Here is a 17,751-nt window from a genome sequence, read left to right on the forward strand (position 1 = left end):
GATGATGTTTCTGATTAATCGGGAAAAAGGGTCTTGTACTTGTCCCACACACATAGCAATGATGTCAAAACCTGCAGAAGGATGTAGATTGAGAAAAGACATCTGGCAATTATTCTTCCCCCTTATCTTCAGGGACTATCTGACTTAGGTCCTTCATTTTACTTTAAAAAAATTTTTTTTAAATTCCATGTAATTCCAAATTTTATACAAAATTTGAAGTTCAAATTCTCTCTTCTTACCTCCACTCTCATTGAGGTGATTATATATGTGTAATCATTTAAAACATATTTCTATATTAGTCATGCTGTGAAAGAAACACACCCACACCCAAACACATACAACAGATTTGATCAGTTTTTTCTCTGGAAGTAGATAGCATTTTTCATCATGAATCCTTTGGAATTAACTTAGATCATTGTATGGCTGAGAATAGCCAAGTTATTGTTGATCATCATACAATATTGCTTCATGTAAGTCTTTCCCGTTTTTGTTTTTTTTTAAACATCCTGATTGACATTTATTACAGCACAATAGTATTCTGTCACAAACACACCACAATTCAGTCATTCCCATTAATGGGCACCCCTCCATTTTTAATTATTTGCCACCACTAAAAGAGTTGCTATAAACATTTTTCTACATACAGATCCTTTTCCTTTTCTTAAAAAAAAAATTATTAAAAAAAAATCTCTTTGGGATATGAATCTAGTAGTTTTATTACTAGGGGTCAAAGGGTATGTATAGTTGCGTGGCCTTTTGGGCATAGTTCAAATTGCCTTCCATGATGGTTAGATTAGTTCATAACTCTACCATTAGCGTCGTGATTTTCTTACATCTTCCCCGGAACAAGCGGCATTTTCCTTTTCTGCCATATTAGCCAATCTGATAGGTATGAGGTAATACATCAGTTGTTTTAATTTGCATTTTGCATCATTTGCATTAATTTGCATCAATAGTGAGTTAGAGCATTTTTTTTATTTGACTAAAGATATCTTTGATTTTATCTGAAAACTGTCTGTTCATATTTTTTGATTAGTTATCAATTAGGTAATGATTTGTATTCTTATAATTTTGATTTGGTTCTCTATATACTTGAGAAATAAGGCTTTTATCAGAAAAATTTGCTGTAAAAGTTCACCCCAAATTTTTTTTTCTTCTAATTTTGACTACATTGGTTTTGTTTGTTCATACTGTTAAATTCAATATAATCAGAATTATTTATTTTACATCCCATAATGTTCTTTTATTTGGTCATGAATTCTTCCTTTATCCACAAATTTTACAGGTAAACTATTCTTTGTTCTCCTAATTTGCTAATGGTATCTCTTTATTTCTAAATCATGTACCTATTTTGGTATAATGGTGTGAGATGTTGATCTATAACTAGTTTTAGCTTTCCAGTTTTCTCAGTAGTTTTGGTCAATTAATGAATTCTTGTCCAAAAGCTTAGATCTTTGGGTTTATCAAATCAATAGATTACTATTGCCATTTACTACTTGTGTACTAAATCTATTCCACTATTCCACTAATCTACCACTATTTCTAATACAGTACCAGATTGTTTTGATGATTACTACTTTGTAATACAAATACTGTTAAGCAACAGTCTTTCACATTTTTTATTATTCCCTTCGATATTTTTGACTTTTTGTCCTTTCCAATGAATTTATGACTATTTTTCCCCTAGCTCAATAAAATATTTTTGATGGTTTGTTTGAAATTTCAATTGCATTGAAAAAATTAATTGATTTAGATAAAATTGTCATTTTTATTATATTGGCTCAGCCTATCCATGAGCAACTAATATTTTTCCTTTGTTTAGATCTAGTTTCACTTGTGTGAAAAGTGTTTTGTTAGGTGAAAAGATTCACCTAAGTTCCGGGAGTTTGTCTTGGCAGATAGACTCCAAAATGTTTTATATTGTCTACATTTATTTTAAATAGAATTTTTCCTTCTATCTCTTGCTGCTGAATATCTGGCAGTTATTAAGAGATCATTACTAATTTTGGAGAGAAAAATTTCAGTTGAATGATAACACATGAAGCTTGAATATTGAAAGTTAAAATGAGAGAGGAAGGAAAATGGAGGCGAAGCAGGTTGTGGTCCCTTTAAGAAACTATTTCCTATTGATCTGTGATCCCTTTCAGATTCTCAGCCCCTCCTGGCTGAGGAATATCCTCCCTAGAAAAGTTTTCTTTCCAGGAAGCCAGAACCTTTGATTCAATTACAAATCCTGGTGAAAAGCATCCCTTTGAAGTGTTGTTAATTCCAGGCCCCCACTGGATCTGATCTGCTCTGCTAGAGCTGCTAGGGCTGTCCCAGACCCCACTAAGACACTCAGTATAATAGCTTCCATCAACTAAAATGTTTTGCAGATGGACCTTGGCAGCTCCCTTTGCTGCCACGACTTTCTGTTCACTGAGAACTGCATTCTCAGTGCAAAATTGCATTTTCCAATAGATCTGCCACTATAGAAGTCAGTCTCTTGGTAAACTGATTTCTATCTAACAATAAACTTTCATTTTGCAACTAATATTTCTGGAACGAGCGCGTTCTTTCACTCCTAAAACCTGCGGCGGATTTAAAGGGAATTCTTAACAACTCTCTTATAGCCACTAACCTCCAGACCATCAGGGATCTAGACTACTCAAACAGCATCAGAGGCACATATTGTATATGGCTTTCTGAAGTTTAACTACATAGCTGGAATGGGTGAAGGTCTTTTGAGGATAGGGGAAACACAGTCATGTTTATAGGCAGTAGCAAAGCAGCAACAGACAGGGAGAGACTAATAATAAGTGAGAGACTGGGAATGATAGAGGGGACAATCTACTAGTGATATGATGAAATGGGACTATTAAGTTGGCAAGGAGGAGAGCCACCTCTTTTATGTGAGACAGGGATAAAGAAAGAGATAGAGACAGAACAGCTGTGAAATTGAAGAGGAGAAGACGTTCTTAGTGAATAGCATCCCTTTTTTAGTGAAATATGAGGTAAAATTCTTAGCTCATATAGTAAGGGGGGAACTATGGAAGGATTGAGAAGAGAATGAAAAGGTTTGGAAGAGCTGCTGTAGAGATTGGGAACATGAGTCAATTAGAGAGGTTCAAAAGGATTAACTTGCTGCAGTGGGGTTGAAGTTTCAATTATTTATCATAAATTTGTAATGACCCAGTCAGCATAGCTTCTTGATTTTTCCTTACATTAACTCAACAGAACATAAATGAGAGCAAAGGCAGCGGATGGTGAAAATAATTCAAGGCCAAGACTTGATCAGCTATAGGGTAAGAGGGCAAATAATTTACAGAAGAGGACTAATGTAGAGTTGAACTGATTCACCGAGGTTGACAACTGGAAAGTGCATCCAGTGCAGGTGTGATAGCCTGGGAGAGAATTAAAGGGGTAGAGAGATTGGAGATGATGGTAAGGAGAAATAACATGGTTTAAGGTTGCAAGACATGGGGAGAACTGAAAGAATAACAAATTATGATAAAAATAAGGGAATTTCAGAATTCATAACCATAGTATGACTGAGATTCTTTGCATATGGCTGTAGTGGGAAAAAGAAGTGTATTTGGTCATGAGGAAATGAACAAGTTGAGGAACTAGGAGATATAAATGTTTGAAGAAATATATCAATATGTATGTTGACATTCCCTGGAATGAGGTCAGGAATTAAGGAGAAGAGAAAGACTGAGTTAGAGAAAAAAAACTGTAAAGAAAGGAGAGTGTCAACAGTTACAAGAATTTTGATTGAGTGATAGATATGATAGATATGAATTGAATAAACCTCAAAGGTAGTTTATTTACTGAGTAAAGTAAGTAGAGGGTATATTTCAACTTCTATACATCAACCAGAGAGTCAAGGAGTGAAAGTGTGAACCTTTTTCAAAAGGGTTGACTAGGAAGACCATGAAGGGACCCTGGGTCTCAGTGAGAGCCAGAAGATTAAAAAGGAGTAGGAAAGGGAAAGATTTAAGATGAAATCTTTGTTACCTATGGAGCAGTAATTCCAGAGATATAATAGGGTATATGGGATGGATTACTTTAGAATATAATGATAGGGCTGCTATTGGGTTTAAGGGACTAGAAAAAAGAGAAAAGGCAGTGTGGGAGTATTTAATGATGTAATCTGAGCCCCAAAGCTCATTACTCTGAGACTCATTTCCTCAATGGTAGAAATCAATACCTTATATATATAGAGAGATCAGCTGTCAAAGGCAAGAGAGGAGAGATATGGACCCCTCCATCTCTTGGAGAAGAAAGTTGTGGCTTCTAGATGGAAGAATTCAAACATAAAATAAGAAAGACTGAGGAGAAATCAACATGTAGAATTTTGATCATGTCCTCATTTCCATTGTGCTATGTTAGAGAATTTGAGGAATTTTCCACTTGGGTGAAATTTAGGACTCAGTCTCTTGATAAATTACCCCATTCCCAAGGGACAGCTACTTCAATTTGTATTGTCTATGTGTATATATATACTTTCTCTGATTTCTGTTTTGCTCTCCACCTAAATAAATGAATTTCTTTTCCATTTATTATATGTATTTGTTATAGAACTGGTATTTGGTAGGGAGTTAAGCCTTGGATGTAAAACTTGGAATCTTCCTTTCCCCATTAAGAAATGGGCAGGATATGAGCAGGAGGATATTTGCTGATCTTTGCTGAACCAGTCCAGGAGGATTATTAACATCACTAGAGGATTGGGTTTCAAATTGGGGTCCTCTCAGGATAGCTGTTCAGGAGAATAGTGCTGGGGAATTGATGGAATAGTGTATAATCTTTCACTGCAGATGGTTAGGAGATAGGTAGAGGGAGCAGGAAGGAATTGTGTTTCTATCCCTACCAGGCAGGAAAGGTTTCCATAGGCTGAGTTTCTTATAAGTGGGAAGAAGTTAATTCAAGAAATTCAAGATGGAATGGCATTTCTGATTCTCCTGAAAGCAGGAAAGGACTGTCAGGAAACTATATTCAGTGGAAGGGTGTTTCTCTGAGCCCCTGAAAGCAGGAAGGGGTCTTTAATTCATGGAAGCAATATGGATTTTTAGTTTGAGGGCTTATATTCAAATGCTAACTGTACTTGTCTTACAGCAAATGTAAGGTCTCTTATAACTCTAATGATTCTTTCTAACAGTAGAATCGGCACATATATTTTCTGAGCTACAAAAAAGAAGGGTAAAATTTAAGCTTCCTCAAGGACTTTTCTAAATAATTAGAGGCACTGTACTTAGCAATGAGTATACAAAGAAAGGCAAAAAAATATAGGCCTCTCCCCTTAAGGGATACCTTCAAACTGGGGGAGACAAGAAAACAGCTATAAACATACAAGTATATACTGTATAAATACACACACATATATAAAACACACACAAATATACATGTGTTGGATGCTTTGCAGAAAACAAGAATGATCAAAAAATTAAAAATACATATTTTAGCAATCTTTATAAATTAAAAAAAAATTAAATCTTTAACTTCTCTTGCAATCCAGTCTTCTCTTTATTCACACCATAAACAACTTAGTCAAGTCCTCTTAACCTCTTGCCATAATTATACAATAGCCTCCTAATTTGGCTCTCTGCTGCTATCTTTTCTTCAATTTATGCTCTACACAGATGCCTAATTGAAATTCCCAAAGTACAGATCTTGCAATGTCACTTCCCTGCTCACCAAGTTCTATCTGATACCCTACTGTTTTGGCATTCAAATCCTTCACTTGGCTCTATTTAATTTTTCTAGGCCCTACTGCTACATTCCAACCAAACTATCTAAATTACTTGATGTTTTCCATGAGGGACAATGCATCTTCTTTGTGTCTGTTATGAACTCCATTTCTGAGATGCTCTCTCTTTACCTCAAAAATGCTTCAGGGCTCAGGTTAAATGCCATTGACTACCTCTTTTAATTCCTCTCTTCCCTACCCTCAACCCCACCATTTTTAATATTTCTTGGTGGAGTTATTTTGGTTTTTGTTTATCTCATGTATTTGTTTCTTTGAATAGTCATCCCTCAGTAGAATGTAAACCCCTGTGCATTTGTCGTAGAGCAGTGGCTAGAGCATGGAGTCTTGAGTCAGAAGTTCAATTATGACTTTAGACAAATTACTAGCTGTGTGACCTTGGGCAAGTCACTTAACCCAGTTTCCCTCAGTTTTCTTCTCTGTAAAATGAGTTGGAGAAGGAAATGACAAATCACTCCAGTATCTTTGCTTAAAAAACACAAAGCAGGTTATAAAGGGTCATAATATGACTGAATGACAAATCCCTAGCCCATAATCGGTATTTAGTAAATGTTAGTTAATTGATTTCATTGGATTTATTCATAAAAATTGTGCAAAATTATTTTTGTACAATTGCGTTTCTTTTTGTGAAGTTTTTTAGGGAAAAAAGTTAGGAAATTTTTTAAAAAGGAAAGTACAGGGTCTTTTCATTCAAATTTCTATCTTTCCCGATTCCCGTTCTCACACCCTTAGGACTCGTTTAGTGGACTCTCTAGTCTAGTCTAGGACACTAGTCAAACTACGACAACTCCCATGATCCCTTGCTGCTTTAAAACAAAACAAAACAAAAACCTTTTGCGGATAAGGGGTGGGGATTTAATTCGTTGGTCTGTTTACAAAATGAACGGCGGACTACAATTCCCAGCAGCCACTGCTTAAGGTTATTTGCTTAGGCCCACGTCCTCCTGCCTCTTGCCCCCAGTAGCTGTTCCGGGCTCCAGATTCCCGCAGTAGCTGAGGCGATTTTTTACTTAAAAGAGAAACGGCGGTGGTCATCTTAACAAGTACTTCTCCGTCCCCCTTTCCCCGCCCCGGTAGCCTGAACGAGTGACTACAAGGGGCGCAGACTCACACGGGGTTGGGGTGGGCGGGTAACACAGGTAAGAGAGGCAGGCGGCGAATAAGTGATTGAAATAGAGGTTAAAGGGGTTCCGGGTTTCTGTTGGGCCAAAGTGCTTTTCTGACTCATTATTTCTCACTCCAGACCAAACTTTTAACAGGAATATTTCATGGCTGCCATTTGCTGGCATTTATAACCTCGTTTCACTCACCTATTGAGACAGCCACCCAGCCCCTATTGTGACGTAAAAATTATCCACTGCTCTCTGCTGCTTTTGATGTAAACCTGTATCTACTTTTCCGAAGTCTACCTGTAGCTTAAGTGTAAAGGTGGTGGGTAATTGGAAAACTGGCTTTAATTTCCTGTAATCTCCAAGATTCCTTCTAGCTCTGAAATTTTTCCGATTCTGTCATTCTTTCAGCTTTGTTTAAAAGTTTCATTCCCATCAGGGTAAAAACAACAACCCCCACACAGGTTTTTAGCCAATAAATTAATCCACGGTTCAGATGGTCTCTCTGTTGAGAAACCTTGTGCCATTTTTCAAGCGGCAATGTGATATTGTCTAGGGTCCTGGATAGAGAATGAGTACTGGGTTCAGATCTCAGTTTAGCTATTTAATAACTGACCAACTTGCTTTTTTTTTTTTTTTTTAAACTTCTCGTTTGTGCATCATTCTACACACCTCTTTCACTGGCCTTGATCTTACAAATAACCCTCAAAATCAGGAATAGAAAAAGCTTCACACTTAAAATTTGTGTCATTGGAAAGGAAAATGTGTCAAGGGAAAGGAAAAATATCAGAGCTAAAAGGATTCTTAGAAAACATGATTTGTTCAGGTTCACAATGCTAGAAGTACTCAACCTAAGGAGTACGTACTACATTAGATTGTGACTTTGGATAGTCCCCTCTAGGCCTCATTGTTCTTCTGTGTAACGAGAGCTATAGGATGCAAATAATATTTTTATCTTCTCCCCTTCCCTCAGAAGGGGGAATTATCTCCCCACCTTCCAGTCCTAGGGATCCCAATGGCTGCTTCCTTGGGTTCCCAGAGGCAGAAACGAAGGGAACTGGATGCCCGTCGAAGTAAATGCAGAATCAGGCTAGGTGGCCACATGGAACAATGGTGTCTTCTCAAGAAGCAGCTTGGTTTCTCCCTGCACTCTCAGCTTGCCAAGTTCCTGCTTGATAGGTCAGAAGGATCACTGTTGGATATATAGAGTACTATGGGAAGTATTTGCAGTAGAAGTGTAAAATGGGAGGAAGGGGGAAGGTGGGGAGGAATTTGAATAAGGCTGAAAGGGTAGAGTTTGGTGCTATTAGTACTTTTTAATAAAGGTTTATTTTATAGAACTATATTATACTATTTATGTTTATACTATTTATACACAGCATGGTATCCTGTTTCCCTTGTGTTAGGCTTGTCTTCTTAACTAGACTGTAAGCTCCTTGAGAACAGGGAACATGTCTTCTTTATCCTTGCCTACCATTCCATGGTGCTGTTATGCTCAATAAATGCTTGATTGATTTGAAATGTGGTGCTCACCTGATTCCATCTACTTTCCTTTGACAGGTACAATTCTCCAGGCTGTGTGCTCTGTGCAGGTAGGTAGAATAGAGTGAAGTTAATTAGAGAAAGAAAAATAAAGTGTTTACTGTTTGGGTTAGCAGCCACAAGAAACAACCAACAAATTATTTGTCAGCCAAAATTAATTAAAAGTTCTGGTTAATTAAAATTGTTAAGTTGTAAGCAGTTTTAAAAGGGGACCTGTCTGAAGGGGATTCAAACATCTCTGAACCATGTGATACAATAGAAAAACAACTGCTAGCGAGATTAGGAATCAGGATTAGGTTTGAATTTTGACAATGAGTAAATTGCTTTAACCTTTCTGAGTTTGTCAATACTTATCTGTAAGATAAGAGGTTTGAACTTGACTTTTGAGGCCCTTTCCTATTATATTGAGAATAGAGGAAAAGTGGCCTGGGGATCTAGATAATTTATGCTAATTGTACCATAAATGAGAATTTATGGTGAAGGAGATGAGATATGTTTTGTAAGGAATGTAGTAGAGAAGAGCATTCAGTGTAAAAATATGGGTTCTCTGGAGGGTTCAGAGATAGGAGAGGGAGAGAGGGGAAGACTCCATGGTTAATATTAATTTCTCCTTTGCAGGCCCTGAGCCATCTCCCCCAGAGGGTCTCCAGTATCTGGTATTCTTGTCCCATGCCCATAGCCGTGAATGCAGCCTGGTACCAGGGCTTCGGGGACCAGGAAGCACAGATGGGGGGCTTATATGGGAGTGTTCAGCTGGTCATACCTTTTCCTGGGATCCTTCCTCTGGTCCTGCACCCCCAGGATCCAATCCTAATATCCAAAGCTCGGTCCTAAGGAACTTGTGGACTAAGTCAGGGAGCTGGCAAGAGCATGAAGGTGAACTGAGAAAAGGGAAAGGTGAACAGAGAAATCTCTCTTTTCCTTAGCATTAGACCATTCTTAGTTCCTCTCCTAGTACTTCTGGCTCTTCATCCTAGTTCTCTTATCTCCCCTTCCCTCCTCTATTTTATTTTCTACTTTGATTCTTCCCATTCTCTTTGGCTTAATCTTTTCCCTCCTGACCTCAGTGATTCTCCCTCTTTGACCTTCCCTCTCACGACTTTTTTCTTTTCCTTTCAAATCTGACTCGTCTCCCTGTTCTATCCCACCTATTTCCCCAGCCCAGGTAAATGAGCACTATGATGGGACCCAAGAATCTGGGATGCCCAGGTGAGTCCATGAAAAGTAGGGGACGGAATAGGAATGGAGGGGTGGGGGAAAAGGTATGAGAAATGGTTATGACTAGAATAGGAAAAAATGAAGTATGTGGGGGGAATGAGCCCAGCCTTGACACCCCTTGGGTATACAGGGAGGTGGCACTCCTTCCTGAGACTTCTCTGCCCAATGGAGAAGATGAAGATGAAGCTGAGGAAGAAGTGGATGATGAAGATGATAACCTCAGTGATGTCAGCCCTTGGACCTACAGCCCCTCTCCAGATTGGTAAATGCTAGATGAGATAATAGGGATGAAGTTTAGTAACTTGGGCAGACTTGGAGAAACCAAGAATAAGAGATGACTAAAGAGTGAGGATATTTAAGATCTGTGTTCTAGGAAGACAATGAAAAGAGACGTTCTGTATAGGGAAGACTAGGAGAAGGGTTAAGGTGGTTGTCTTAAAGTACAGAGAGCTTTGAATGATGAAGAAAGTTAAGAGAAGAAAAGCTTATCAGGGAATTCTTGTGGGAATTAAATCAATCTGGCTGTGGAGATTGATGGAAAGGGTGAGAAAAGGTACTGGAAGAACTTTGAAGTTGGGGATGGGGGATGATGAGCTGATCAAAGGGGGAAAAAGCCTGGGGTTAAGAGCGGGGGTTCTGATGGTGTAAGTTTAGGATTCTTGGCACAAAGTGTGTAAAATACAAAGGGAGCTGGTGGGGTTTGGGTACTGGAGAGAAGTCATTTAATGTGTCCGTCAGCTAGCATTTACTAAATATCTACTGTATGCCAGGTACAGTGCTGAGCAATTGTCCCTTTCCTAGTAATGAACTAGGTACCTCTAGTCCTCTTCCACCTTACCTTCCTCCACTCAAAGAAGAAGAAGAAACAACACCTCCACTCCCAAGCTCTCCTGCTGCTGATTCATCAGAAACTGGAACACCCCATCCTGAAGAAGATAGAGTACAGCCTGAGCTAGACAAAATATCCCAGAGGGGCCAAGGGAGCAAGACCCGATCCAGGTAAAATAGATAGTAAACAAGGGAAGACATTCTGGTAAGTTTCTCTTCCTATGGAATTCCAGTGAAGGGCTGGAATAGATATTTCTACCTTTAGAAATTCTTTGCTCCCCATCCCCTTTCCTTTATCATTCTCAAAGCAGAAGGCAACAACAAGGACCTTCTCCCATGCCTCTGGATGAGGACATAGCACAGATCAGTCTCAAGAGGATCAGGTAAGATTGATGAGGCTTGGGTATAGGAAAAGAAAAGGGGAGTGGAGATGGCATAGAGAATGTAGGGTAAACTCGTTTTCTTGCCGTTTTCCTTCAGAAAGACTGCTAAAAGAGAGCTCCTTCCTTGTGATTTTCCTGGCTGTGGGAAGATCTTCTCCAACCGGCAATACCTGAATGTGAGGCATAGAGAATGGGATGCTGGGTGGGAGATGGTATGGGATAGTTTGGAGAAAATGGAGCTAACAGAATAACATTTGTAATTGAGGGTAGGACACTGGGAAAGTAGAGGACTAAGGAGAAATACCAAGATTTTAAAAGCTTGCTTAAAAAAATGGCAGTGTCAGAATAGTTGACTATAAATTGTATTATTAGAATAATACCACTATATTATAATATTATACTCAAAGGTTTACAGAGTGTTCTACATGTGATATTACTCAATTACAAAAACCCTTTGAGGTAGGTGATAGAGTGATAGTATGTTTTATAGATGGGGAAACATTTAGGGAGATTAAGTAATTTGTCCATAGCTATATAGTTGGCATCAAAGACAGGATTTCAACTCAAGTCCTGATTTCTACTAGCATTCTATCCACCATGGCACACTGCCTTTGGAAAGCATTAGCTTGGGAGTCAGATCTCAATTTATATCAGGAATGTTCCATTTATTGTGTGACTTCAGGCAAGTTAATGCATCTCTCTGTGTCTAATTAATTTATATGAAAAAGGAATTAAATGAGATATCTTTAAGACCCTGTCCATATTTGAATTCTGTGATTCTCTACCAACAAATAGATTTTATGGAAAGTGGCAGAAAATGCAAACCAAAAATATAAAATGCACTATCATCTCTCAAAGCTATAAGTAAGTGAAGGTACCTTAGGACTTGGTGGGAAAGTATAAGTATGTGAAAAACAATAATAGGATTAATACCTAAATCAGGGGTTCTTAACCTGGAATTTGTGAATGTAACAATATTAAGATTAATATCTGAATCAGGATGATCTTAACCTGGAATTTGTGAAGTTGGTTTTTTTTTTTTTTTTAATATAGCTAACATTTATGTAGTACTGTAAGCTTTTCAAAGAACTATACAAGTACCATCACAATTTGTAATCTTTAGATTATTATTTCACTGTAATTGGTTTCTTTACAAAGTTCCTTGTAAATCCATGCTTTTTTATTCATTTAAAAAATTAAGTGAGAAGGGCCCCATAGGCTTCATCAAATTATAAAAGAGGTCCATGACACAAGAAAGGTTAAGAATTTCTGATCTAAATGGATAAAAGAAATACGGTGGAATCTCCGGTTGTGGAAATTCTATATATAATACATTGAGGAAGAGGCCATGTTTTATGTGAAGGTCATCGATGACTAAGATGAATTGAAGCATCTCTTCAAAATATTTTATTTCAGAGACATGAAAAAAGTTTTGTTGACTTCATATTGCAAAAATAAGTATTCAGACAGTAATGAAAGTATGTAGTAAGGTATAGATTATGATAAATATTAAAAACAAACAAACAAAAACCTTCCTGTTATTTGATTAATGTTCTCCCACTTTTCCCCTATAGTTTCTGTAACTCCCTTATCACTTAAAACATTATTAAATACCTGTTATGGATTTAATATATACTCATTCACTAAGCTATCATAGTGTAGCCGAAAGAGCACTAGTCTGAGAGACAAAATACCTCCTGACATTAACTAGATATGAGGTCCTTGGACAAGTAAGTCAACTTATCTCTGGGTTTCTGATTTCTCATTTGACAAATGTGATAGTTGGACTAAATAATAATATCCCGCATTTATAGTACTTTACAATTGCAGAACTATAGAATTTGAAAAGAGACCTCAGGCCATCTGGTACAACCTTAAAGGAAAAGGAATCCTTATTATAAAATCTTCAATTTAATTTTTGCTTGGAGACCTCCAAGGAGCCGCCACCACTTTTCAAGGCATTCCACTTTTGCATAGTTCTAATGTTAGGAAATTTTGCTAACTTCAAGTCTAAATTGGCCTTCTTACAACTGCTCCCCCTTCACTACGCTGTGGTTCTGCTCTTTGGGGCCAAACTTACACTGGACAGCCTTTTAAGTGCTTAGAGAGCTTTTTCTTCCTCTTTTCTAAGCTAAACTTGTTAGGAGTGTCAGAATGGCCTTGGATTATTTTCTCAAGTAGGTAATCAAAGGCATTAAATAGAAGTGCTAGGCTTTCTCCCAAAGGATTCTAAAGGTGAGATGCTAACTTGAATTCCATAGGGTAGAGGGAAAAAGCAGTTCTTAACAAAGGAGAAAGGCATTATTTATTAATATAGACATGTATACAAACATATATGCATGTAAATTTTTGCATTTGTAAAATATCCAAGAAGAGGAAGGGGAACACTTGCAGTTGTAAAATATCCAAGAAGCAATATATATATATATAGTTTTGTTGGCCCAATCACATAGAATCATAAAATATTATAGCTAAAAGGGACTCTGGAGAAAATTCATTTGTGTGATTGTTACGTAAAGAAACTAAAGCTCAGAGAAGTTATGTGATTTGCTCTTGATTATACTGTTTTGGTAGCAGTTTTTGTTGAAGACTGAAGACAGTCTTTGTTGAAGACAACTACTAAAGTTAATATCAAAAAGATAATCATGTCCCACACATCTTTGTTCATATTAGACATAAAATATTGGATTAAATAGATCATTGCTTTTGCTTAGTATGTTTACTTAGTAATTTTAATATTTTTTTAGGGACTGGAAAGAGGGGTAGGGCATGCAGATTGTGAAGGATATGGAGAATTGCAGGAATTGAGAATAGTAGGAAAAAGTGCTGGATTCAAAGATATTGAGGAGCAGGAACTAGGATGAGATGAGTAATCTCTAATAGATGGAGCTAGATGGGTGAGAGTTTCGTTAAAAGTATTTCAAGGAAGGGCAGTTAGTAAAATTTGGTTTAGAGAATTATGTATAACCTAGAAAAGATTAATAGAGACCAGGATGCGGACTGGGTGTGATGGAATAGGTCAAAAAAGTAAAGATAGGGGACAAGGTAGGGAAATTTTCTTTTATATTTTAGAGCAGGATTTGGGGGTAGGGTTAGAGGGTGACACTGTTTAATGGGAGAAAGTGTGCATATGTTAGTTCTGGGGGAAGGATAGTCTGCCTCAGGAAACTGTGGAGAGAGCTATTCCTTCTGTTTTACTCCACCACTACTCTTCATTCTTCCTTTCCCCAGCATCATAAAAAATATCAGCATATCCACCAGAAATCCTTCTCCTGTCCAGAACCAAGCTGTGGAAAGTCCTTCAATTTTAAGAAGCATCTGAAGGAACATGTGAAACTGCATAGTGGTAAGGACCACTCAATTCACCTTGGCAAATAAATGCTTATCACTAAGCTCCTACCTGAATACCAGGCACAGTGATAAATACTGGACATATAAAGTTAAAAACAGTCCTTGCCCTCAGAGAGCTTATTGGAGAAAATGGGGGAAGTTTTACTGGGGAAAAACCCAACATGAATGCAGATAAAATATATAATACAAAGTAATTTTGGGGGTACTAAAAACTTGAGGATTTGTTGGGGGTGAGACTGAGTCTTCAAGAAGCCTGTAGCTTTCAAGCATCATAGGTCAGCAAAGGCCTGGAGGCAGAAGATGGAATGGGGAATTGCAAGTAAACTGATAGAGTAAAATAGGGATTAATATGAAATCAATCTGGTAAAACGGGTTGAATTAGATTTGGAAAGGCCTAAAATACTAGATAGATAAATATGTATTTTCTCCTATAGGAAATACGGAGACACTAAACTTCTCAGGCAAGGAAGTAATATGGTCAAATCTGTGCTCTGGAAATAGCAATATCATTATAATATAAGGAGGCTATTGATGAAACACCTAAGAGAGTTATCTAATAAAAGTAGAATGGGATTCCTAAGGTTACCCGTATCAGAAGTCTTCTAAGGACTATTTGTGGTATATTTCTCCCATTGGCAATGATCTTTCAGAGGTCATAGACAGAAAAGCTCAGAAGCACATCTGCCAATTCTTTCAGTATCTGTGGGTGTAGTTCTTCTGTACCAGAGCATCTGTGCCCTTTTACTTATTTAGGATATCAGCTTCCTATTGGCCGTTTTTATTTGGTCCTCTCCAATCCAAAGATGATTTTTCTTGGCAAAGGAAACAGAAAGAAAATAATATTGAAAAGCTCTTTCATAACTTATCATCCCAATTTATTTTATCCTTTTTTTAAAATTGTCTTTGCTTTTCATTAATTTCGCCCAATGTAGCTAAAAATAAAAAAAATCTTTTTTGTTGTCTTTCCTAAACTTCCACTCACATTTCCAATTATATCTTTTTTATATTTCCAATTGTATTAATTCCTGTTACCCACTTCAAGCATCTGCATCTAGCTTTTTCATTTCCCAGTTTTTCCTTTGTCTCTTGTTAAGCCCCATCCCACCCATTTCAATCTACTTCAGTTTCCTTTCTAGTATCCTAAATTCCATATAAATCCTGGCTTCCTCCTGCCTACTACTCTTTTGTCAGAAGTCTAGTTTTTCTTCTACCTACTGGGCCTTCACAGGAAAAAAAAAATCCAGAGGGTTATATTTCAGGGCAGAATAAGCAAGAAGACACTTAGGAGTTCCTTCTTTGTTCCTGGAACTGAGGGGACAAGAAGGGTGGTGTGGGAATGATAATGATCTAGAAATTTACTTATGTTGAGTATTTTATATCTTCTCAAGGACTTTCATACTTCTTTAGACTCTTAAAACAATCATTTTTGGTTGGAAGAGTCTCTTTTTTTAAACTGATTTTCTGAGCAGTTAAATGATTTGTCTGTGGCCACAAACTTAGGAACCAAGACTAACTCCAGTTCCATTGGCCAGTAATTTTTTCTTCTGAGATTTTTCTGTAGGAGAATGAGAGATATGGCTATAGTATAATATACAGCAATGGAGACAGATTCTGGGATGTCCCTTTTTGTACTTTCAGACACTAGAGACTACATTTGTGAATTCTGTGCCCGCTCCTTTAGAACCAGCAGCAACCTCATCATCCATCGTCGTATCCATACTGGGGAAAAACCATTACAGTGAGTAGAAAGGGTTGGGGTAAAGTATGTGAGGTACTTAAATCCTCAGAGAAACAGGAATCAAGACACCAGAATTCTGGGAAAAGAGAATTAGAGCTGGGGATAAATGCAGAGGAACAGAGGCTGGAAGGTAGGGGAAAGAAATTGGAATAGTTATCCACAAGAAAGGATAAAGAAGAGAGGTAGGCATTTAAAGCCTGGGATCCAATCTAATCTAGCAATTATTTAAACACTTATTATGGTAAAGGTACTAAACTGTGTGCTGGTAACACAAAGACAAAATGAAAAATAAGGAGAAAGAATACTGGGGAAGATAGCAGAAGTATATATTAAGCATTTGCTACATGCTAGCCATAGTGCTGGGTATGCAAATACAAGCAAGCAAAGAAGTCCCTGCTCCTCAAAAGAGGTCTGGTCAAGGCCAAATAAGGCAAAAGCTTAGCTGTCAGAACCAAGGGTCATTTCAGGGACAGGATCAGATAAGTGGTATTTTACAGTGATGCCAGGACTTTGAATGGAAACAAATATGTGGATCAAATGTGAGAACTGCAGCCCTATGATAAAAAGGACTTGGGAAATGTTAAAGGCTAAAGGAATGTGTAGGTAGCAGAAAATAACTGATTTTTGAGAAGGGGAAGCACAAGGACCCAGGGAAAGGCCTAGGACATCTTGATTTCAAGATAAACCTAGAGGAAAGACTAGACACAATGCTAATATTTTGAAGGGCTGGTGGAATTGGGAGATGTGCAATTACTGGAATCTAAATTCCTTGATTCCTTTCTCCCTGACTCCAGGTGTGAAATTTGTGGCTTTACTTGCCGCCAGAAAGCCTCTCTGAATTGGCATCGACGCAAGCATGAGGAAGCAGCAGCAGCTTTCCAATATCCCTGTGAGTTCTGTGGCAAAAAATTTGAGAAGCCCGACAATGTCATTGCCCACTGCAGCAAGAGCCATCCTACCCCTCGCCCTGGCTCAAGCCCCACCAAGTCAGAATCCCATCTTTTACTCACTATTTCTAGTTCTACTTCTCCTATTTTGGAATCTAGCCTTTCATGTGAGTCTCAGAAGTCACCTACCTTGGATTCTAGCTCTTCCTCACAGATCCAGAGGAATCAGAAAAGGTGTAAGGAGGCAAAGTAGAAAATAGCATGGGGAAAGGCAGTAAGTCTTACAAGTGACAGTCCCACCTTTAAAAGGAGCCAGAGAACTGGATTGTCTTGCTTCCTACTGCTGAGAATGCAATAAAGTGATTATTTTACATATACATTCACTTGAGATTGAGTTTTTTTAACTTAGGAAATTAAGCCGTCAGTTTTGAGTTCTTCAGGAAGGTATTTACTGGAATCTCTTTTAACATGAAGAGTCTCTTTTAAATTGCCTAAGTCTCAACAACAGTTTTAACCTGCCTCTCACTCCTGATAGGAACCCAATTTTCTTTTCAGGACCTACATGTTTAGTTTCCAGTTTTCCCATATGTCTTTTCAGAATTCCTTCTTTTCTGGAGGAGGTAATGAAAGTTCCAGAAAAGGGGGAAAATTAGAGAAAATGGATTTGGGAAGTAGTAGGATGTATGCCTTCAGGAGGTACATTATTTAGGAGGCTACAAAACAGGTCATGGGAGGATTACTATAGAAATGTAGTTTCTTGGGGCGACTAGGTGGCACAGTAATTAGAACACCAGCCCTAAGTCAAGAGAACCTGAGGTCAAATCTGGTCTCAGACACTTAACATTTCCTAGCTATACGACTCTTGTCACTTATCCCAACTGCCTCAGCCAAAAAAAAAGAAAAGAAGAAAAAGAAGAAATGTAGTTTCTCCCAAGGAAATCTGATGGTGTGA

At 37.8% G+C, this 17,751-nt stretch overlaps 2 protein-coding genes across 5 annotated transcripts in view; one reads left to right on the forward strand and one right to left on the reverse strand.

Annotated features, from left to right (window-relative positions):
• ZNF672 (zinc finger protein 672) overlaps positions 1-17,751 on the reverse strand; it is a 44,512-nt gene that overhangs the window by 16,549 nt on the left and 10,212 nt on the right. The window lies entirely within an intron of this gene.
• On the forward strand, positions 6,579-17,176 carry ZNF692 (zinc finger protein 692). Of its 4 annotated transcripts, XM_051995659.1 has the most exons (12): positions 6,579-6,882; positions 7,826-8,031; positions 8,413-8,444; positions 9,013-9,291; positions 9,555-9,603; positions 9,743-9,874; positions 10,414-10,611; positions 10,749-10,823; positions 10,921-10,999; positions 14,055-14,169; positions 15,813-15,912; positions 16,707-17,176. In XM_051995659.1, the coding sequence occupies exons 2-12, from the start codon at positions 7,868-7,870 to the stop codon at positions 17,050-17,052; spliced, it is 1,569 nt and encodes a 522-aa protein (XP_051851619.1). In that variant the 5' UTR covers positions 6,579-6,882; positions 7,826-7,867; the 3' UTR covers positions 17,053-17,176. The 4 variants fall into 4 exon arrangements, with proteins under 4 accessions (XP_051851619.1, XP_051851618.1, XP_051851620.1 ...); XM_051995658.1 differs by having other exon boundaries at positions 6,579-8,031; XM_051995660.1 differs by having other exon boundaries at positions 6,579-8,031; positions 10,752-10,823.

The sequence above is a fragment of the Antechinus flavipes genome, chromosome 4 (assembly GCF_016432865.1).
Source record: "Antechinus flavipes isolate AdamAnt ecotype Samford, QLD, Australia chromosome 4, AdamAnt_v2, whole genome shotgun sequence".
NCBI classification, from domain to species: Eukaryota; Metazoa; Chordata; class Mammalia; order Dasyuromorphia; family Dasyuridae; genus Antechinus; species Antechinus flavipes.